This window comes from Geotrypetes seraphini, chromosome 6 (assembly GCF_902459505.1).
Source record: "Geotrypetes seraphini chromosome 6, aGeoSer1.1, whole genome shotgun sequence".
Lineage (NCBI taxonomy): Eukaryota > Metazoa > Chordata > Amphibia > Gymnophiona > Dermophiidae > Geotrypetes > Geotrypetes seraphini.
In genome coordinates, this window is record NC_047089.1 from 139,431,058 (window position 1) to 139,455,187 (window position 24,130).

Here is a 24,130-nt window from a genome sequence, read left to right on the forward strand (position 1 = left end):
ACTTATTTTTCCATAAAATTGGTCCCAGTTTCTTTTTTCCGTTTTCCCATCTTTTGTAAATTCTTCTGTTGCTGTCCATTGGTTCCTCCTACCATGGTCCAGTGATTTATCCCTTTCTCATCTTTTGCCCCTGTCCACCAGCCCCATGTTCAACATTTCTCCTTCTATCACCCCTCTCTAGCACCATGCCACATCTCTCCCTCCATTCCCTTTACCACTATGTCCAACATTCCTCCCTCTTGCATCCATTTCAATCTGTCCCACTGTTCCCTTTCCACCACAATATTTCTCCCTCTCATCTGTACCTCACTCCCTCCCTATGACATAAATTCTACTTTCTTCCATTCCCCGTGTACACAACCATCTCTTTCCTTCCCACTGACACACCCACGCCCAATTCTCCCTTTCTATTTCCTCTCCCACCTCAGCATCTCTTTCCCTCCCTTCCTCTCTCCCAAGTTCATGCCTTCTGTGTCCAAAAACGCATTTCTTCCCCCACCTCAGCATCTCTTTCCCTCCCTTCCTCTCTCCCAAGTTCATGCCTTCTGTGTCCAAAAACGTATTCATCCCCCACTTCAGCATCTCTTTCCCTCCCTTTCTCCCAAGCTCATGCCTTCTGTGTCCAAAACCATATTCCCCCCCCACCTCAGCATCTCTTTCCCTCCCACCTCAGCATCTCTTTCCCTCCCTTCTTCCATCCTCTCTCTCAAGTTCACGCCTTGTGTCCAAAAATGCACTCCCTCCCCCCTTTTGTGCTCTGCATTTGCCGCCCATCTTCGACTTCCTTCTGTCCCGCATTTGCCTCCCACGTTCAACCCCTTCTGTGTCCTGCGTTTGCCTCCCACATTCGTGTCCAGCCCTCATCTGCCAGCAACTTTCTCATCCAAATGGAGCTCTGGGAAGTAGCTGGAGCTGCGAGGATCGTCTTCTATTTCCTGCCTGCCCTGCAACAGCACACATAGCCGACTGGAAGTCTTCCCCGATGTCAGCGTTGACGTCGGAGGGAGGGCTTTGCTTATTTCTAGCCTCTGCCCCTCTCTATTTCCTCTCATATATAAATTTTTATTGAAAAGTTTTCAATATAATGTACAATAAGAGCAAAACCACAAGACACACGTAGTATCAGTTACAAGTACAATATAAGTAGTACAATATTAAAAGCAATAAAACCACAACCCAAAATCAAAAACAAAAACCATTCAACCCCATCTAGTTTTCACCTTCCCTTCCCCGCCTCCAGCCCATGTTCCCCATCCCATGTTCCCCATCCCAAAGTACCCCACAGTTCCCCCCTCCCCGGTCACATAGCAGACAACAGAACAACCAATACTAGGCGATCCCTCAGAGTACGTCCAGCAGTTCTTCCAACTTATTACAAGTGTGGAAGTAAATGATATAAGTATGACGCCTCCTGGCCACTGCTATCTCCATCCTCCCCAAAGATAGCAATCGGTTAACTCATGTAGAATGAGAGGGGGCCTCTGTATTTTTCCAATGGTTGGCAATGAGGCATTTAGCTGCCGCCAACCCCCAACGAATAAACTTTGTTTGCCAGGTATGCTCCCTGATATTATACAATCCCAGAAGGCAACTCAAAGGAGAAAGCACAACACATTCACCCAAACACTCAGATAAAGTACCAATCACCGCTTTCCAAAAGGATTTGAGGACCCCACATTCCCACCATATATGTAAAAAGGAACCCACATATGAGCCACATCTCCAACATTGATCAGATGCTCCAGGGAACATTCTGTGCAAGCGTTCCGGGGTATAATACCACCGTGTGAGAACCTTATAAGCATTTTCCTGAACCAAAGCACAGGAAGAGGCTTTATATACCTCCCTACATATTGCCTCCCAATCTTTAACTGTCAACCTGGAGTCTAAGTCCCTCTCCCATTGCAAACGGAACAAATAAGTAGTAGGTGAGTATCCCCTCCTATATTGATACAGCACAGATAATGATTTAGGAACCCTCTGTAATAACAGCCACAGGTTTTCCAGCGTTTCCCTCTCGAGCAGCAGTCCAGAGTCCCAACCCTGAGCTTGCATAAAATGTCTAATTTGGAAATAGGCGAAACAATCACCATCAGGTAAGTCATATTTCTGTTGGAGTACTTTAAACGAAACTATCCCAGTCGTCCCAATTAAATCTCTAAATACTTGAATCCCCTTTTGAGACCATCGATGAAAAACCTGATTATCACGACCTGCGGAGAATAGAGGTTCAGATTTAATATTAGCCAGGGAAGATACCAAAGCTCCTCCTCTCAGCTTAGTACGCACATGGGTCCATACCCTTGCCAAATGTTGTACGAAAGGGTTAGATATGCTCTGTATCCATACTCGCTGCGTGCCAGAAGTCCACAGCCTATATTTCAAAGGCTCCAGACCACTATATCGCTGTTCCAACTGTACCCCACTTTTGTGTTCCCCCAGTTCCCAATCAAGCACTAGCTTCAGCTGTGCCGCTCGATAATACCACACCAAATTAGGTAACCCTCTACCCCCCTCTTCCCGAGGAGCCCACAACAGAGATTGGGAGAGTCGTGGGGATTTACGATGCCAAATAAAAGTGCGGATTTCTCTACCCAATCTCCTCAGTTCCCCTAAAGGAACCGATATAGGCAAGGTCTGAAACAGGAACAACAATCTAGGGAGTACATTCATTTTGATAATCGCTATCCTGCCCCTCCAGGACAGCCAGAGGCCATTCCAGCGCTGTAAGTCAGCCCTTATACGTCGATAAATAGGCAAATAGTTTTTTCTCATATATCCTCCCAAGATCCGAGGGAATAAAGATGCCCAAATATTTGATCCCATGACTAGCCCATCTAAAGGGAAAAGTGCCCCGTAACCCATCCACCTCCCCCTGTGTCAAGGTCAGATTCAAGATTTCTGTTTTAGCCAAGTTTATTTTAAACCCAGAGATCTTTCCATAGGTGTCAAATAACTGTAATAGATGGGGTATAGAAATCTCAGGTTGTCCCACATATAGTAGAATATCATCCGCAAACATCGCTATTCGATGATCCACCCCTCCACTAACAAACCCAACCATCGATGGATGATGTCTAATGGCCAAAGCAAGGGGTTCAAGGTACACTGCAAACAATAATGGAGAAAGTGGGCATCCCTGCCGAGTTCCCCGAAAGATGGAAAAAAAATCAGTATAAGATTGATTAATCTGCAAGCATGCTCTTGGCGCAGCATAGAGAGCCCGAACCCAATCTCCAAACGGGCCCCCAAGTCCCATCCTATCCATGACATCCCATAAAAACCCCCAGATAACCCAATCGAATGCCTTCTCGGCATCAACCGAGATCAGGACCATCTTTTCCCGACCATTGCCCGCTTCCCAAAGTAAATTAAGAGTTCTCCTAATATTATCGCTCACCTGTCGCCGTTGTATAAACCCCGCTTGGTCTTGATGGATCAGGGATGGCATTACCTTCCCCAAGCGCTGGGCTAGAACCTTAGCCAAAATTTTTGCATCTAAATTCAGCAATGATATGGGCCGATAAGATCCACATAATAACGGATCTCTATCCGGTTTGGGCAGTATAACCACCCCAGCCTCACCCATCGTAGGTGGCAGCTTACCGCCAGTAGTAATTCCATTAGCCACCCGGACCAGAAGAGGCCCCAAGTGTTCCGAGAACTGTTTATAATAACGGCTGGTATACCCATCTAACCCTGGGGATTTATCATTCTTCAACCCTCCAATCACCCCCAAGATCTCAGAGAGTTGTATCGGTTCCCTTAAATACTCCTGGTCCGACTCTGCCAGTTTAGGTATCTGCAACGAGTCCAGAAATCCAGTCTGCGCTCCAGCATCTAATGGCTCCGGGTGTCCATAAAGCCCCGAGTAGAAGTCTTGGAACTCACCCTGGATAGCAGAGTCCGTGACATGTAGGTCCCCCCCTATATCTCCCTTAATACAAGTGATAGTATTTCGAGTTTGTTTAATACGAATATATCTAGCCAATTGAGCACTAGCCTTATTGCTATGCTCATAAATGTTAAGACGAAATCTCTCACGCATACGCTCTGTTTCCTCTACCTGAAGCTGGTATAATTCATCCCGGACTCTTTGCAGCTGGGCCAAACTCTGGGGATCTCTCGTATTCTGGTGGGTCAACTCCAACTGGGACAGTCGGGTTCTCAACTGAAGAAAGGCCTGGGCTCTCTGTTTTTTAAATCTAGCCCCCCACTTTATAAGTTCTCCCCAGACTACCGCTTTCAGAGCATCCCACAAAATAGCATCTGAAACCTCCCCAGTGTCATTCAACTCCAAATAATCTCTCATAGTATTTTCCACCTGAGGGGAACTCAGCAGGGATTCATTAAGCCTCCAATATGTATAACCCCCCGGATCTAACATGCCAGTGCAAGATAACCAAACCAGTGCATGATCCGAGACATGCATCGGTTCTATCTCCGCTGCTCGCAGCCCCCCTGCTTGGTTCCTATGAGTCCATACCCCATTTATTCTAGTATAAGTGTTCTGTGCATGGGAGTAGAAAGTATATGATCTCTGAGCTCCATGAAGCAATCGCCAGCCATCTACAAGGCCAAGCGAACCCATCAGATCGCGAAATGCAGCAGCTGACTTCCTCAATGTTCTACGCCCTACCCCTGAATGATCTACAGTAGGATCCGGAGGGATGTTAAAGTCTCCTCCCAAATAGACCGCCCCATGTGTAAAAGTATTTAGGGCCCCTCTCAAGTTCCGATAGTAAGCTTCTTGTCCCACGTTAGGACCATAAATATTGATGATGGTCAGGGGGCGACCTTGAAGCACACCTTTCACCGCTAAACACCTGCCCTCTCTATCCCTATAGACATGATCCACCTGTAATCCCAGACCCTTACGTGCCAGAATAGCCAATCCTCCCGCTCTTTTTGTAGCCCCCTCCCCCTGATGGGTCCAGAGCATATCAAACTGTGGTCGTTGGAGCAAAGAGACATCCCTAGGTCTCAAGTGCGTCTCTTGCAGGAGACAAATGTCCCACCTCATACGCTGGAGATCGCGGAAGACTACACTCCTTTTGCCCGGGCTATTAAGCCCATTTACGTTCCAGAAGCCTATGAACAATTCCGGATCGTTCCCCGAGGACCGCCCAGCACCCAAATTCCGCTGCCTGCTAAGCCCCGTACACACAGACCCTCCCCTCCCCCCTCCCCCCTCCAATTAGCTGATTCTCCAAGTTTCGAATCAGCCATGTTAAGAAAATGAGTCATACTGAAAAGGCCCATAAAGAACACCTTGTTTTGCTTTACCTCCCCACTCAACCCCCGAGTTCCCCAGGCATACATAGAAAACTCACACTCAAAAAAGCACTCCATCCAAACTTGTACAGTCAAACAAACAACCTTATCTGTAGAAAGCAAGAGCACCTAACAAGTGGAATAGCTATTCCCTAGTAAACAATCAAACCATTTTCAGCCAGCAGAGTAACAAAACACATTCAGTGGCAGTCCAAAGGTACAGAAGTCAACTGTCCTTCCGGAGAACCGGATCAGGTAACTGAGGTAGAGGGTTGGCTAGCTGCTATAGGGCTCCGAGATACCCCATCTCCGATCTCCGATGCTGGTCCCGATATAGCTCGATCAGGGGTGTCATGCGGCATCCGGCATCCCAGGTCTTTCAACGCCATCCACGCATCTGCCACGTTATCCACCTTCCGGTGAGCCCCATTGATGGTGAAGTGCAATCCAAAGGGGAAGAGCCACCTGTAATGATAACCCTCAGCATGCAGTATTTGGGTGATTTCTCGAAAAGATCTGCGTTTCTGGAGTGTTGCGAGGGCCAGATCTTGATATACCCCCACTTTCAACCCCTGCCATACGAAATCGGGACGACGACGTGCAGCCTGTAAAACTTTTTCCTTCAATTGAAAGTCACCAAAGCAGGACCCCTCACCTGGCCCAGGCTTCTGTGAGCCCTCTGTAGGTCAATCACTAGTGGTAGTGTCTGAGATTCATCAGAAAGTAGGGCTTTGCAAAAGTCTGACACCACTTCCCTGGCATCCTTGTAGCGATCCAAATCTGGCACTCCCTTAAAGCGTAAATTATTTCGCCTTGAGCGATTCTCCAGGTCCTCAACCTGCTTTTTTAAATCATCCAGTTGCGCCACTGCTGTGTCCATAGCAGTGGATCGTTCCTCCGCCAAAACTTCCACGTGGCCCAAGCGCTCTTCAACAACAAGAACTCTGCCACTCAGGTCTCCCACTTCCGCCCGGATCTCTCCCAGTGCCGCCTTTACATCAGACCTCAGCCCCACCATTTCTGCCTTAAGATCTTTAAACCACAACTCTATTTTCCCTTCCATAGGTTGATCATTCTGCAGAGAGCTGGTCTGGGAAGAAGCTGACTGTACTTGCGCAAGCGGCTCCGCCATCTTGAGCAGTGTCGCCGGGGAACCTGGAACGTGCGATCGAGTTTTCACACTCGTTGCGCCGGGAAAGTGAAATTTCTCCAATTTCTTCCTGCTCGCCATGCAATCTGCAAGCTCGGGCTCCAAAGAATAGCGCTCAAACCACCACGGGAAGCAAATATTAAATTTTCAACCGCAAGCCCCGACAGAGCTCTAAGTTTAAGCGGCCATATTCCGTGATGACATCACTTCCTCCCCCCTCTCTATTTCCTGCCTGCCTCTCTTTCTTCTATTTCTCCGCACTCCGCTTGCTCACCTCGTGCTCCTGACTGCCCAGCCGCTTCCCTACTCTCTCCGGCTGCCTCTGAAGCTACATCCTTAAATTTTCTATAATGACCCTGCCATATAGCAATCATACATTCCATTTTTAAAATGTGGCATAAAGATTCCCACCAGAAATTATAATTTAACAGGTTTTCCAGTTCTTCAAAATAAGTTGTATGGCAACTCACGTCATAATAAAGAGAAGTTTGTTGTTATGGGAAGTTATTGGGCTTTTAGCCCTCATTAACGTGCCAAATAGCACAGTATTGTACGTCAATGCCACTGGATTTTCCAATATTTTATTCACTTGTCCCCAAATGAATCTCCAAAATTTAAGTATCACGGGACAATAGAACAGCTGATGATCCAGCGTCCCTATATCAAGATGACAGTGCCAGCATCTGTTAGACTTAGAACTATCCAATTTCAGTACACCTTAATATCACAGCCTCTCTTGCTACTGTGCTGGCAGTAACTGCAGGTATTAACTATCTTTCCATCTCACAGTGATTATCCCAGTTCCTAGATGCCTTTTTCACTCACAGCTGAGTATATAGCTCTTCTCAATATAGCTCAGGATATCCAAGATACTATGACCCAATTCTACAACATGGATTGTTTCTCTTTGGCCTTATGAATCACAGACTGTATTTGTATGGCCCTCAGACCCCCCCAAAGCTGAGGAGGCCACCTACAGAAACAGGAAGTCATTTCAATCAATGTGTAATGCACAGGGGGAGGTCGTAGATGTGTCTGTCATCCGGGGTACTGACATGACTTTTACATTCTGTTTCACTCAGGAAACTACCAGCACTTTGACTGAGGGGAAATCACTGGCTGGTAAGAATTGTGATCCACTCTCTGCCCACTTCCCCCCACCAAGATGACCACAGTTACTCCAACCCACACAGCAGCCCTCTGCTCCAGAATCTATTCCTCACTCCATGGTGCCCAAAGGTGGCAATACACACCCATGTCTGTACCCTCTGCTCCTCCCTCACAGGTGACAGAGGCTACCTCCCCAATACACATGGCTGATGACACCAATTAAGCACTCCCAAAATGATGCAGAAGAGAGCTACAATACAGCCCACTGTACCACATGCTCCATAATAGAATAGACCTTTAGCAATATGAGAAAGACTCAGATGCCTCAACCACTCTGGAGGGGAGCTACTCTACATACTTGAAGAGGTCTGCAAGATCTTCATGGCCTGTTGCATACTCCACAATCTGGCTCAACAGCTAAGGCAGCCTTTGCCAGAGCCTACACAGCAACCAGAGCCACCAAAAGACCCAGAGGAGGAGGATGTCCCCTCTACCCCCCAGGGGATCATAAACAGATCAGAGAAGGTTGTCATGCCGCTGTACCGGGCCATGGTGCACCTTCACCTGGAGTACTGCGTCCAACACTGGTCGCCGTACATGAAGAAGGACACGGTACTACTCAAAAGGGTCCAGAGAAGAGCGACTAAGATGGTTAAGGGGTTGGAGGAGCTGCCGTACAGCGAAAGATTAGAGAAACTGAGCTTCTTCTCCCTCGAACAGAGGAGATTGAGAGGGGACATGATCGAAACATTCAAGGTACTGAAGGGGATAGACTTAGTAGATAAGGACAGGTTGTTCACCTTCTCCAAGGTAGTGAAAACGAGAGGGCACTCTCTAAGTACATATGTAAGGAAGTTCTTCTTCACCCAGAGAGTGGTAGAAAGCTGGAACGCTCTTCCGGAGGCTGTTATAGGGGAAAACACCCTTCAGGGATTCAAGACAAAGTTAGACAAATTTCTGCTGAACAAGAACGGGCGCTGTTAGGGCTAGTCTCGGTTAGGGTGCTGGTCTTTGACCAGAGGGCTGCCACATGAGCGGACTGCTGGGCATGATGGACCACTGGTCTGACCCAGCAGCGGTAATTCTTAGGAGAGCAGACCTTGCACCCCACCAGCTTTGTGTCCGTAGTTGACAAAATCTGATACAGAGACCTTTTCAAATAAAGTAAATGCAATATTTATTGGTGTCTATAAACAATATGATAAATCCTCCATTACCAGACCACTTAAACCATATGGCTCACAGCATACCCTTTTATCCTCAATATTTAGCCACCCTTTCCCCTCCCAAGTACACTTTTCCCTCTGGCCCCAGCTGATGGCCCACACTTCTGAACTCTTCCCTGTGGAGCTATCCCTTTAATCTAACTCAACCAGATACCTGCCTTGCAGCTGCTGAAATTTTGGGAAATTTCATAGAGGCTCTGGGTCCTCAGCAGCTGCTCACAGCACCCAGCACAGCCGTCTGTTTTGGCTCTGGGGCCCCTGCTTTGCTATGGGACTCATTGGCCCTTGCTCCTGTGTGACCAAGGTGAGACCTCTTGGTGGCTGATGCCATCCTCGGTGCCACGTTATAAAGCAGAAGCTGGTGCTGGCTAGCTGGAACTGCACTCAATATTTATTTATGGGATTTATTAACCGCCTTTTCATGAAGAGATTCATTCACCCAAAGTAGTTTAAAATACATTGAATAGTAATTAGGTACGCTCAGGTATTTTTCCTATCTGTCCCGGCAGGCTCACAATCTAACCTGGTACTAGGGGCAATGGCAAGTTAAGTGACGAAAACCGCTGCATTTGGACACTCATATGTGGTTGCTCATTCTCCTCAAAATATGATTATGGAAGGAAACCAGCATTAAAGAAGACGCAAACAGAAAGAAAAGAAATAATTTTGAAAAAATATATTTATTTAAAGTTTATTTCACAATTTGCACGAAAACAAACAGGTTTTTTGACCAGTGATGATATCCTTTAAACCCATAAGTATAGGTGTCTTTCAATTGATTAGACATCTGGGGGGGGGGGGGGGGGGGGGGGTTAGGTCTTTTTTCTCTGTCACATAAAACTGTACATCATTTGATATTGTGTGTTCATATTTTTATGGAAAAGTTAAGTGGCTTGCCCAGAGTCACAAGGAGCAGGCTAGGATCGAACTCCCAACCTCAGGGTGCTGAGATAGCAGCTCTAACCAATAGCCCATCCTATACTAAGCTAAGGATTTCAACCTGCTGTTCACAATGACTCTCAGTGTTCTCCCCAGAAATTTTTTTCAGCCGAGTGGCATGAAAAAGTAGCCGGGTGGGGCAGGATGGGGAAATTTGGTGGTGGGGAAAATTAACCCCTTCTTTTACTAAGGTGCGCTAAGATTTTTAGCACGCGCAAACTCCCGCGCTACGTGGGAAAACTAATGCCAACTCAATGCTGGCATTAGCGTCTATTGCGCGTGGTAATTCTGCGCACGCTAAGCACACACTAAAACCATTTTCGCAACTTAGTTAAAGGAGCCCTAAATGTGTACTATTTTTATTAGTTAATTATTATTATTTTCCAATGCTCAATATGACTTCCTTTTTTAAGGTTTGACACTTGTGCCAGAATATTTTTACTAAATTTAAGAAGCATTCAATGCTAGAAGGGAATAATTAGATATTTGCCCTCTTTCAAATGGTATAGAGGTTTCAAAAAGGGAAAGGCGTTAATGAAGTCATTAGGTTCAATCTAGCCATTTATTTCTGCATGAATTTAAACAACTAAAAAAAAAGATAAATATAGCTCTTCCAGTAGTACAAGAATGGCTCTACAGCAGGAGTGCCCACACTTTTTGGGCTTGCGAGCTACTTTTAAAATGACCAAGTCAAAATGATCTTTCAACAATAAAATTTTAAAAAACACAAAGCACACTGTACACAGAGAAAATGTTAATTATCATTTATATTCCGCGGGTTTTCAAAGAGGTCAAGGCAGATGACTTTATGCAATGTCACCTCAGGAACAACTATACAAAAATAGACAAATATACCCCCTCCCTTTTTACTAAACCACAATAGCAGTTTTTAGCGCAGCCAGATACCAAGGAAGTTAGGATGCACACATGATGGCAAACTATTGTTGGAATCTTATGCGGGATTGTCCTGGCAGATCCCATTCTTGGAAGTCTTACAAAAGGAGATTTTTGTATGTCGAATGACTGGAAAGTTTGTATCATAAACTTGTGCTTTTGGTATGAAATAAGTAGATTTTCATATTGCACACTTAATTTTTAATATTTCCTTCATGCTTAAAAGATATTAAAGACTACATTAAAACATCCTGATTTTTTAATGACACATGTTCTGTATCTCAAAAACTAGAGCTGATAGGAGCCTTTTTTGGAATCAGTAGGTCAAATATACCCAGAAACAGGTCTACCATTTGAGGCACCAAAATGAGTGTTGGCCAGTGCTATCAACTGTAATGTGTACTAAAATACAGTATTTTGACAATGTAACAGAATATACATTTTTATATTATATTGCATTATAGTGGATCACCTTTAACTACAAAATTTTTAAGACCTTCAAAAAATCTAACAGATTCTCAGTACTAGACCCAAATGGACTCTGTCCCATTAAAGCTATGTCTATCCATATTGCCAGTCATTTTGCTTTTCATAAGAGTCTATGATTTTGCTTGGCACCAACATCAAGCTCACTAGTTTGTAATTTCCCTTAATTACCATTGGTGACCTTCCTAAAGATAGAGGTTACATTGATCACCCTCCAATCCTCAAGTACTGTGGTTTATTTTAATGGTAGGTTACAGATTAATGCATACTGCAGGGATTAAGAAATAAGATGAAATTTAAACAGAGTTTGTTTAAAAAGCTCAAGTTGGCAAAATACAGTTTGCACATAATTCAATACCTCAGCAGCTTGCCAAAGAATATCGACATTCTTGTTTTTCCGTGCGTGGACATTTTGTCCTAGAAATCGTAACAGTTCAGGCAGGCATGTCTGACTACGAGATCGAGGTAGACCTGTAAAGTGAGAACAAAGGGTTTTATTTGTTTTGTGCTGACATTGCAAGTTTCTTATCTACATTATATGAAATATTCTTCCATGCTATTAGGGTATCATTTGTATTCTGTTGACATTTATCATATTTCTGTTATATGATTGTTTCACAGTACTATTAAATGTTTATATTTCTGATACTATATCATGTTATTCCTATTACAAAGTTCACACCAGATTGTATTTATGCTTATATTTGGTCATTTTACTATTGTTTTGCTGTTAACAAAACTGTAAGTTTTATGTCAAACTAACTGTCGTAAACTTCCTTGGGTGAATCCCTTCATAAAAGCCCCCCTTTTACTAAGCCATGCAGCAATTGATGTCCATTCAATTCCTATGGGCATTGGAACATTGCTGGGCTTAATAAAAGGGGAAGTAAGATAGTTAAATAAATCTCAATAACTACAAACACATATCCCTCAAAATATTCAGGTCTCAGAAAGTTTATCATGGTATTTGAATTGCTATGATAGATGATTTTGACAGTAATTTAACTTGAAATGCTGCATAATGATGTCTTTTGTATTAACCTTATTGTGTGTCTTTTTGCATCCTGCATAGAATTATTAGATAAGAGTGTGTTATATATTTTTTAAATAAATAATATTCTCTCAGTTTTACTTTGCAGTAAGGGTGCATAGTCTGCTTGCATGGAGAGACCACCAGTTGTAAATCATATTTATCTACCGTACATACAAGACATTTTCTACACAGCTCATGTACACTTTTGTTTTAAATTTGATTATAATGTAATGCAAAATAAATAAACAGCCCTCTGAATTTGTCTGCAAAGAATTGCATGATTTTACTACAGATATTTATGAGAAATTTCCAAACCACACAATGGAGTTGCAGGTCTAGAGCTACTTTGCATCCATAAACCTACAACCTAATATTCAAAAAGGAAACACTGAGAATTGCTCTTCCAGTGTATGGCAATTCATGGTTTCCATGTTCAGGTATTTGCAAGAATATCCAGGGTGCAGAAGAGCAGGTATATTAGCAGTGATGAAGATTTTGTGGGAAGAGTCAGCAGGTGGGCAACAAAGGGGGTACACTGGATACTTTCAGTAGGGTTCCAGAGAGCAGGAGGCATCAGCAGCACTGGTGTTGGCCAATAAAGGGTTAAAAGGGTGGGGGAAAGTTCATGGATTAAATATACAGTGTTCACCCGCTCATTCGCGGTTTGCAAATCGTGGACTCGCTCATTCGCAGTTTGCTCCGACCACCTCTTACTGTAGTAAAGTTGGGCTACACCAATCAGGAGCTACATGTCAAAGCAGCTCCTGATTGGTGTAGCCCGACTTTACTTCAAGAAGAGGCGGTTGGAGCAGACTGCGAGTGATTTTCTTCATCCGCCGGCACTCCAACTGCCCTCTCCTACCTCCGCTGCCTTTTGACAGGCAAAAAAACCACATTTGTGGTTTTTTGAAATTCGCAAGGGTTCCTGGAACAAACCCCCCCGTGAATTTCAGGGGAGAACTCTATTGCCTTTCTGTGGGTACAATCAAAGTAGGTACTTTATCTGTCCCTAGTGGGCTCACAATCTAAGTTATGTACCTGGGGCAAGAAGCTGCAGTGGGAATCAAACCCAGTTCCCCAGGTTCTCAGACCACTGCAGTAAGCACTAGGCTACTCCTCCAAATGCTGAACAAGACACCAGCTACCTTACAACAGCCTGGATACAAGCTTAAAACAGACTCACGAGAAAGAATAGGGACATGCATAAAAAATAATTCATTTTGCTTTGTTAACCATTTTGTCTCATCTTCCCACCTATATCATTTGGTTTGATTATTTGTTTTAGCACACACTGGAGGGCACTGCCATTTAGGCGCCAAAATGAAATGGGTAATGTGCCTGTTCTATAACTGCACTTCTGCGCCTAAGAACCATACAGAACACTAGCGTTTAGTTGGAAATGATGCATCTACATTAAGTTGCTAATATTTATGACAGGCTGAGGCTGCCTATCATACATATTAGGACCTAAATGTAAAATTCAAAAACACAATTGGCAACAAACTTTTTTCCTCCTAGTGTGAAATAAGCCAAAGAGTGTAGGACCCAGATAAATGCTAATAAAAATATCTGGAATAGTACTGCTAATAGAACATCAGTACGGGCCAAGCTCACTACTGAGAGCAGGATTTAGCCCCAGGCAGGATCTCATAGGTGACAAGTACCAGACACAAGGTCTAAATAAGTCCTGCCCCGTACATCATTGCGTCCAATATTTTAAATTTACTGATACAAAAGTCCATTAACCCTTGGCCTAAAAATGAACCAGGTGAAAAAAGAATGCAAAATGTTTTAATCACCCAGTAGAAATTCATCAAAAATTCATCAAATGTTAGTCAAAAGTTCATCTAAAATCTACATGAAAAAACATCAAAGTGCTATTGTTAAAAAGTCATTGAAAAGATAATTCAAAAAGTATATCCATTAGCGAGAAGTACTTAGCTGAATTCCATCAAAGTTTGTATCACCACCCGACAGAGCCCTGTGTCTTCATCAGGAGCGGAGATTAAAGTGCTGATAAGCTGAAATGCAAAGGAAGCTAGTCCATTCTGGTGCAAAAGGCAGTCATCAATCCCGTAGACATAATTCATCAAAGCTTGGCAAAATCAAATGCACTCTTCACAAAGAGGAAAAAACAATGTTGTCAGAGAAGTTTTAAAATGCCCAGGAGACCTCGCGAGAGCAGCGCACCAACGTCAACGTGATGACGTATAGAATAGTGATATGAATGTAAAAAAAGAAATGAAAAAAGTTGGAAAAAAAAGAAAAAATGACTAAAGATGACATGAAAAATATTATCCTGAGAAACATTTGTCCACATTTTCATTCAGGCCAAAGGGAGAATAAGCCTTCAGATGAAAGATCCAAAAGTTCTCCCGTTTCAAAAGATAAGTAGTCTTATCACAGTTGAAATATGTAGGGACTTGTTCTAACATGCCCCATCTAAGTTGAGAAAAAGTATGGTGGTGGGCCAAATTGTGAGCCACCATAGGTGCCATTTGTTTGCCTGTTTTCAAATAACTGTGATGTTCAATAAATCTAGTTTTGATAGTGTGTGAAGTGCATCCTACATATATTAACCCATAAGGGCAGGAAATTACATAAACCACAAAGGTCGATTCAGAGAAGTATCACACAGGGAACAGGATCCGCATGAAGAGTAGTATCCGTTGCTAGGCTGATGATAAGGTTTCTGTTGGAAATCAGAAGATACTAGGAATTCAGATAAGTTCTTGCCATGTGTAAATGCAATACAGGGATTGTCTTTGAAAACTTAATTGAAGTACATGCCAGTGAGATCTTATATTTGCAGCCACCATAGAAGACTGGGTGGAATGGGATAAAACACATATCTGATTAGAGGAAACTTCCTTTTGACTACCTGCCAGCAACAAATCCCGATTAGCATGCCATGCCCTCAAATAGGCTTTGTGTATCACAGCTGGCGGATAACCTCTAGCCAGGAATTTGTTCTGTAAAATCTTTGCTTCCCTCTTGAAATCCAAATCGGTGGTACATATCCTTCTGGCTCTAAAATATTGGCCTATAGGTATGGCCGCTTTGAGACGTCAGGGGTGACAACTGGAATATGACAATAAGTTATTTCTTTCTGTGGATTTATGATGCACCTTGGTGTATATTTTACCTCCCTCTACAGTTACAGTTGTATCCAGAAAAGTAATGGAAGTTCTGTGACTTGTCATTGTAAAACGTAAATAAGTAGTTAAGGAATTCAACCAGTTGACAAAAATTGTAAGCTGTTCCTCGGTATGTGTCCAAATAAAAAAGATGCCATCTATAATACGCATCCAGCACTGAATATGTTGAAAATGAGTATTAGAATACAACAAATCCTCCTCAAATTGAGACATGAAGAGGTTAGCAATACTGGGAGCTGCAGTTGTGCCCACAGCTACTTCCTGGCACTGTTGGTAAAGAGAATTGTTAAATCTAAAGTAATTCTTAGTAAGAACTAAGACAGCCAAGTTCATCAAAAAGGACGTTGATACCCTGTTGGGGGGCTCACGCTGATTCAAGGTCTTTTATACTATTTTAAGAGCTTCCCCCTGGGGTAAGCTGGTATAGAGGGCCACTACATCCAGTGTAACCAGTTGTATATTTGCTGTAGAGAAATCAAGTCCCTGAACTTTACAAAGAAAATCAGTGGTGTCTTTGATAAAAGATTTTGCCATCCCTACATGAGGTCGAAGAAAATGATCCAAAAATTGGGATAAGGGTTCAAGCACTGTGTTATTAAGGGAAACAATGGGTCTACCCGGAGGAGACTCAACAACTTATGAATCTTCGGAACGGTGTAAAAAACTGGTGTCCTTGGATGAGAGATCTGAAGAAACTGACTTTCCGCTTTAGTAATCATGGCTGTACTTAATGCTTCCTGAATAAGCATACTAATGTTGCGTTGAAGTTCTTTAACAGGATCCTCTGATAACAAGATGGAATTATGAATATCACCTAATTGACGCTGGACTTCCTCCTGATATTGGTCCTTATTTTGAATGGCAATGGAGCCTCCTTTATCAGTGGGTTTGATGATTACACGCTGATCCTGTTTCAGAGATTGAAGAGCCTTAGTCTCCGCCCCAGTCATATTGGTGTAAGGTTTATTATAATGATTAGACTCCAAGGTGGTCAAATCTCATAAGACTAGATCTCAAAATGTGGCTATATGGGGGTCAAGAGGACCAGGAGGAGTCCAAGTAGACCTAGGACACAATAGTGATGGAAGAAAAATATAACTTGACCTGCAAATTCCATATAATGTGAGCCAGATCACATCTTGTTTTAAAGGGATCATGTTTAACAGTTGGAACAAAATTGCTGAGAACCCCAATTTGATCATTCATTAGGGGAATGCCGGAGATATTTGTGACTAAAATGTCTTGGAACTGTTAGACTGTGTTTGGGGGTGATTCTGTTGGTTGTACTGAGTTCTGTTCCAGCCTCTGCATCATCTGGTCCATTGTCCCTGTCGGTTCTGTTGTCCTAAAAAATTCCAATCTCTAGATAAGGATCTTGAATCACTATCACTGGCTGAAAAGTAGGTCCCATCCAAAAAGCCTTGGTAATTTGTAGGCTTAGGATTCTCTGTTGTAGTTGCTTCCGTTTGTTGGGTCATATATTGATTTAGCCAAGTATACACATGTCCCTTGGCATAATCTTGTGTATCTCTCTGTAATTTCTTAAGTTAATTTTGTCTGTGTTTTTTGCATAAATTTTCTAATGTATTCTGCAATTCAGCCAGTTGGTCTTGAAATTGTTTGGCGTCCGAGCTGGTGGTTAGAAGTTGAAATTTCTCATCCGCTTCTCTAGTGACCTCTGTACTCAACTCACTGATGGTGTCTACCATAAGAACATCAGGTCTAGTGAGTATTTATTAAGAATTGCTGCCCACTATTCCAAAAATATAGTATTATCCCGAAAAATCCCTGGTTGTTTTTGAATACGTAATCCCCTAGGTATCATTAACTTCTTAATGAATTCAATCAAAGACATACTATGAAGTTCCATTCTAATTAAAGTTCTCTGTAAATTCATCCATTGTTCTTTTTGAGAAGTAAAGGTTGAAATGCCCTCTGGTTGGTCATCTTGTACTAATGAAGATCTAGTAGCCAGCTGCAATACATGGTCACTAGAAAAACATATGGTGCATTGCCACGTTGGGGTCTCCATGGTACAAGGGTAAAATTTACCACAAAATAGGCTTCAAAAAAGAACCCAAGACAATTGCCCATACGACAAATGCAAAATTCAAAAACACAATTGTGGCAATACACTTTTTTTTCTCCTAGTGTGAAATAAGCCAAAGAGTGTACTAGGACCCATATAAATGCTAATAAAAATATCTGGAATAGTACTGCAAATAGGACATCAGTACGGGCCAAGCTCACTACTGAGAGTAAAATTTTTCCCCTTCGTGAAGCTTGCGTTTGATTTTGCCAAGCTTTGATGAATTATGTCTACAGGATTGATGACTGCCTGTTGTACCAAAGTGGACTAGCTTCCTTTGCATTTCAGCTTATCAGCACTTTAATCTCCACTCCTGATGAAGACAACTAAACGGGGCTCTGTCAAGTGGTGATACAAATTTTGATGGAATTCAGCTAAGTACTTCTCGCTAATGGATATACTTTTTCAATTATATTTTCAATGACTTTTTAACAATAGCACTTGCACTCTGATGTTTTTTCATGTAGATTTTGGATGAACTTTTGATTAACATTTAATGAATTTCTACTGAGTGATTAAAACGTTTTGAATTCTTTTTTCACCTGGTTCATTTTTAGGCCAAGGGTTAATGGACTTTTTTATCAGTAAATTTAAAATATTGGATGCAATGATGTACGGGGCAAGACTTATTTAGACCTTGTGTCTGGTGCTTGGCACCTATGAGATCCTGCCTGGGGCTAAATCCTGCTCTCAGTAGTGAGCTTGGCCCGTACTGATGTCCTGTTAGCAGTACTATTCCAGATATTTTTATTAGCATTTATCTGGGTCCTACACTCTTTGGCTTATTTTGCACTAGGAGGAAAAAAAGTTTGTTGCCAATTGTGTTTTTGAATTTTGCATTTGTCGTATTGGCAATTGTCTTGGGTTCTTTTTTGAGGGCCTAAATGTGACATTTATGTGTGTAATTCACAGTAGTCCGTAAATTAAGTGCAGGAATTTTAAAGCGTTAATGAGCATGCATAATTCCGCATACAGTTCAAACTCCTTTTACTGACCTACAAGCAGCAAATCAGTATCTCTCCTCTCTTGTCTCTCTCTATACTCTCCCCCGGAAGCTCCGTTTGTCAGGAGAGTCTCTCTTGTCGACACCCTTCTCCTCTACTGCCAACTACCGACTCCATCTCTTGTCTTGCTGAGCCTTATGTCTGGAACATCCTGCAGACTCACTGCATCAGGCCCTGTCTCTCATGGTGGTCAAATCCAGGTTAAAAACCAACTTTTTTGAAACTGAATTTATGCCCTACAATCCCAACTTATAAAGAACCCATATCTGTTGCCATTCCCTCTTTATTCTCCTACCTCTAGTCCCTTATATTTCCTCACCTAAATAACATATAAAAAGCCTTTGTCCTATGTCCATCTTAATTAGATTGTAAGCTCTTTCGAGCAGGGACCACCTCTTACATGTTTGTTGTAGAGCACTGCATGTGTCTGGTCTTCTTATTTAGGTGCCATCGACTTGTGCTTGAGTACTAGCGACTTAATGAGTTACAGATCTAAAAAGAAATTGGGTTTGTGCTAGTCTGGTCTGTGCTAGACCACCTGTATCTGGTAGCACTTTATAAATAATAAATAGTAGTAGTAGCAGCTTGCATGGCATTCTACTATACACTGCTTGCTGATACTGGCTACACAGACACTAGGAAGCAGACTGGTAAGGTTTTCACCATTAATGTAATGTGGTGTGGTATTTGTATTTCACCAACTCCCCAAATAAGGTACAAAGCAGATAACAAAAAGAATTAAGACCAGGAATACTGTACAAAAGAAATAGTGAAACCAAACATTATAGTAAATACTTTCTAAACAAATAAATCTTTAAACTTCTCCAAAAAGAATAGTAAGAGAGTTCATAGTTTTCAGCTGCTTTGGCAAAGACCAAATTTGAACTGCCTGATAACATATTGAGCTTTCTAGAATGTTCTTATAACATACCTCTAAAAATTACAGGAAATGAAGTGTGCAAAAAAAGTGCTGAATCTAGAAAGTCAACCTGATCAGGTATTCTGGACTTAAACTGTTGAAAATTTTGAATATAAGACAGGCCAATTTAAAGATAATTCAGGTCTGGATAGGCAACCAGTGTACATTAATAAGTGAGGGTTAAGGCTCTATTGAATTTCTTTAAGTGGAAAATCAATTCGCAATCTTATTCTGAAGAATTTGAAGTTTGGATTGGAGTTTAACCAAGAGAGAGGGGTAAAGACTATTACAGTAATCTAGATGACATAGAATAAGAGTTTGAACCAATAATGAAAATTGTTTTTTCTGAAAATAAAGGGTGAACACTATATTTTGAACTTTTAGGAAGAAATTTCTCTAGTGTTGTACTGCATGTACATTCTAGCAACTTAGGGTTTTGTTTATGTATATTAGTACTTCTAGTTTGTGGTACTGTAGATGCATAGGGGTTATCTGTGTTCTGCATGTATGACCAAAGCCAGATATACTGGTAGGAGTGAATGTTGAGAAGTGTGCATTGCGTAGTTTAATCTTGTGGTTAACTATTATGTGTTGTTAATAAGATTATATATGAAAAATGAATGGAAAAATTGTATTACAATTTGTACTATTAAGGGGGCTGTGTCAGGGGCAGAGCTTTTGTCCCCCCCCCCAAAAAAAATGAAAAACCAACCCAACAACAAACAAACCCAAAGAGCTGCCTATGTTGAGAGATTACATCAATGCCTTCAGTTGTTTGGTGAAAATTTGTTATGTTCATGCATGTTGCACTGATATTTTCATAGGTGGTCACTGAAAAACCTTACAAAAATAAATATTGCAATATATCTGATCTTGTGGTCTTTGGAAACAGGTCTCTATTGAGGCAATATCAACATTCATTTACTACTACCTTAAGCTGTCCCCATTTTTAACTAGCCCATCATAGTAACTGTCCATGGCTTCTTTCGGAATTCAGTAAGCATAGACCTTATGTCCACTAGGTAATTTCATCCCCTTCCTTAATGCAACCCCACCTCTTTCCTGGGATCTGTGAACACTTCCTTTAAATATATAATATATATAGTTCTACAAAATAATTCCTATTTTGAGTTTATATAAACATTCTAAATATTTTAAAAAGTCAGGAAATGTTTAACTGTACACATTAAATACTCACAGTCATCAGGCAAAACTTCCTTGAACTGTTCATAGTAGGAGTTTAACCGCACTAAGCTTTCCATATTAACGACTTCTTGTAATGAAGTGTCTCCAAACCTGTGTGAGGTCACAGAGAATTGTCATTAATCTCACTGGTACCATTATCAGATGTAAGCTTCTTTTAACACTGCTTTTTTGAACCTTCATCTTTTAGGGGGTCTTTTACTAAAAATTAACACAAGTTATCTGCAGCAGCGCCCATAGGAATAAAATGGGTATTGTAGTAGATAACTTGTGCTAACTTTTAGTAAAAGACAGAAAGAAGATTGAATTTGGTGCTGGAGAAGGATTTTAGGTGCTTAGGTGCAAAGAAGGATTTTAGGCGTGCTGTGGATCGCCAGAAGAACTAACAAATCGATTCTGGAAGAGATCAAACCAACTATGCCACTTGAAGCCCAAATGATGAAGATATGACTGTCTTATTTTAGTCAAACCATCAGAAGAGAGAGATCACTGAAGAAGGACAACATGTTTGGGAAGATCAAAGGAACCAGGCAAAGAGGGCGACCTGCAATCAGATGGCTACCTGCAATCAGATGGCTGGTCACATTGAAAACAACCATGGGGATGACGCTGGAGGACATTTCCGGACTAACACAAAACCGATTTCTTTTTAGATCTACAATTCATCAAGTAGGTAGAAGTCAAACATGAGTCGATAGCACCTAACAACAACAACAACAACAATTAAGAACCCAACTGCATATCTGATGTGGCACCACCCTCTAAATGGTTTCCTCATATCTTTTGAAATAGAGTCCAGCAAATAACATCATTCCATCCCAATCTGTGATGTTCAAGGACCAACATAGCATAAACCAAGTTCATCTGAATCATGGTTGGTGGAGCTTCATTTCACTACTCTAACAGAATACATTTCCAGCCCAAGAGAAACAAGTAATAAAGCAATTTCTTTTCAAATGCAGTAGATAAAACTAATAGTAAAATTGAATCACAATCAAAAAAACTAAAAATGATTAAAAATACCGTTAGAAAAAAAAACAAAACCTGCCCGCATTTCGAATCGTTCAGTTCTTAGTTTAAAGAAGTTCGCTTTTTCCTCATCTGAGATACTGCAAAATCACAGCAAATTTTCCTGCCAGATTGAAGCAGCACAGCCAGAGCACCCATCTCCTCTTCCAGATTTCCTATGGACTCACCACCGGAGCAAGCAACCGCATCTGCATCGCCAATCAACAGCCAAAACTAGAGTTGGGCCCATCCACCGCCGAGACCTTGAGATCCTCAGCCACACCTCCGGAATTGACAACAGCACAATTCCAGTATCATTCAAAATTGGCACAGTAAACCGGAAATAGGCTTAAACCAGACTTTAAGGAGGGCTGACGGCAATGACTTTCTCCACACCACAGCCAATAGTGAAAAGAAATCGGGAAGTTAGTTCCATCGTCAATCCTTGGATTGGCAGGAGAGGAAAAAAATCTGCCCTGACTCCCTCCATCTTTCACTCTTACATGCAGAAGGCCTTAGCGGAGAAGACTTCAACAGTTACACTCGGGCAGAGAAATATTTTCTCAAATCATTAAAGAAGGTAAAAAATTATATTGTTAAAGCAAAAAACAAAAAAACAAAAAACTTCATCATAACCAAATTAGCAAAAAAATTACGTAAAAAATTAAGTAAGAAACATTAACAAAACTGAAAAAAGTAAAACAAATGATGGAAATAATGTAAATGACATTGAAAAAATAAAAATCGTCTGATCACCCCCAACTTCTGTGAGATTCCCTTTGACATTGCCCGCTGCTCATCCTTCTCAGTACAAGCCCCAAATTGTAGAATGCCCTCCCGTCCCATCTATGAGTTCAGACCTCCTAAATAATTTCAAAACTGACTTCCAAACTTATTTATTCAAAGATGCCTAATTTGGGATTCAGGCTCCCCTTCGTCTCTCTGAAACTGATGGCAGACTACATCCTTTTGTTTTTTTCCTACCCACATTCCTATCTTATACTGTAGTTTCACAACCAATCCTCCCAGTCATGTCTTGTCTACATACTTACCTTTCCCACATAATTAGATTGTAAACTGCTCAGATAACTTTTGTATGAGATGTCTGAATAAACTTGGAAAACTACATTCATGAAACAAAAACAAGTGAAGATTAAATGGGATTTAGTTTTCTAATTAGTATAGCGTTGAACCCATTCCCAAAATCTTTGGATGGATACATAGTCCAAAACAAATGTCCAAGCGTAACTTTCTCCTCCCCATATTTTATACAAGCAGCTTCAGGGCTATGCCCATATTTTGGACTCTGTCAGACACTATGTAAGCTCTACAGGCAAGTTTATAAATTTGTTTCTTTAAATTAACATTTGCCACCCTGGCTAGGGTATCAAAACAAGGCCCTTGAGCATATTTAATGTAATTTCTGTGCCGAAGTCTCAGGACCAGTGCTAATCTCAATGATCCAAGGGAGAAAGCTCTTGCTTAGCCCTCAGAATTTTATAATAAAAGGAAATAGCCTAACCTCCATCACAGTTCTTAAACTATGTATAAGGGATCCATATAAAGCAGATAGAAGGAAATTTGTCTAGTACCCCTGCTTACCAGAGATGGGGAGGACTGTATATCATTTACCAAAAGGGCAGCCCTGGGATTACTATAAAATACCTGAAAAGCTCCAGGAAAAACCCCCTGGAAGCCAAAGCGGTATAATGCCTGAAATAAATAAGGCCTAAGACACTAAGTCAAATGTTTTTTCAGAATTACAACTCACAATCAAAGCTGTAAATCTACAGCCCAAACAATACTTCCCAGGCATCAGGTAACCAAATTTTGTTACTACCAACAATTGATAATTAAGTATGAGCATAACAAGAAAACATCATCCAGCCTAGCCGGTAAATTTCTACCCCTGATCTTTTTGGTGAAACTTTAGCTTACTCAAGGTCCAAAGCAAAGGTGTGAGCAATAGATACCTTAACTACACCTCTTGGAAGCTTCTATGGTGAGTGAAAAGCAAAAGCCAGACTTAAAGGCGTTTGAATATCAAGCGGCCAGCTCTGGTGATCATGCAGCTACAAAGATGGCACTGGCTTCTGCTGATACACCTCAGAGTAGCTCAAGGAAGGAGGAGAAGTCTATGATTGTGATCGAACTGTGACCGTGCACCAGCCAGCTACAAAGATTTGTAGGAATTGATGAAGGATATCAAATTGGTGATTGTGAGTATAAAGCATGAGATTAAAAAAAATGGATGTTATGGGGCAGTGTTTAAATAATTTTGAGGACAGTGTGAGTCAGCATGTGGTGGGATTACAAGATGTGGTGGGATTACAAAAGTGGAATAAGTCTCTAGATCAAAAATATAAGGATATGTTATTAAGGTTTGAGGTTGGTGAAAATCGCATGCACTGGAACAATTTGAGAATGTGGTGTTCCAAAAACCTTAAAAGAACAGGAAGCAGCAGCCTTCATGCAAAATCTTTTGCTGGTTGCTATCATAGCGGCAGAATTACCTGAAATTGATTTTGAAAGGGTTCATCGTACCCTAGGACTGAAGCCAATGGATCAGCCACAGAATCTTATTGCCTGCTTTTTGGTTAAGGAAAGTATTCTACAAACAGCCAGAAAGGTAGGACG

General features: G+C 41.6%; 1 protein-coding gene across 23 annotated transcripts in view; it reads right to left on the bottom strand.

Moving 5' to 3' along the window:
• INPP4A (inositol polyphosphate-4-phosphatase type I A) overlaps positions 1 to 24,130 on the bottom strand; it is a 399,562-nt gene that overhangs the window by 54,839 nt on the left and 320,593 nt on the right. For 22 of the 23 annotated variants that reach the window (XM_033949323.1, XM_033949336.1, XM_033949335.1 and 19 more), the window contains 2 exons: positions 20,481 to 20,578; positions 11,438 to 11,550 (listed from right to left, as the gene is read on the bottom strand). In XM_033949323.1, coding sequence (XP_033805214.1) covers positions 11,438 to 11,550; positions 20,481 to 20,578 — 211 coding nt within the window. Of the gene's footprint in view, positions 1 to 11,437; positions 11,551 to 20,480; positions 20,579 to 24,130 lie in introns of those variants that run through there. The other variant, XR_004539925.1, reaches the window with a different exon arrangement.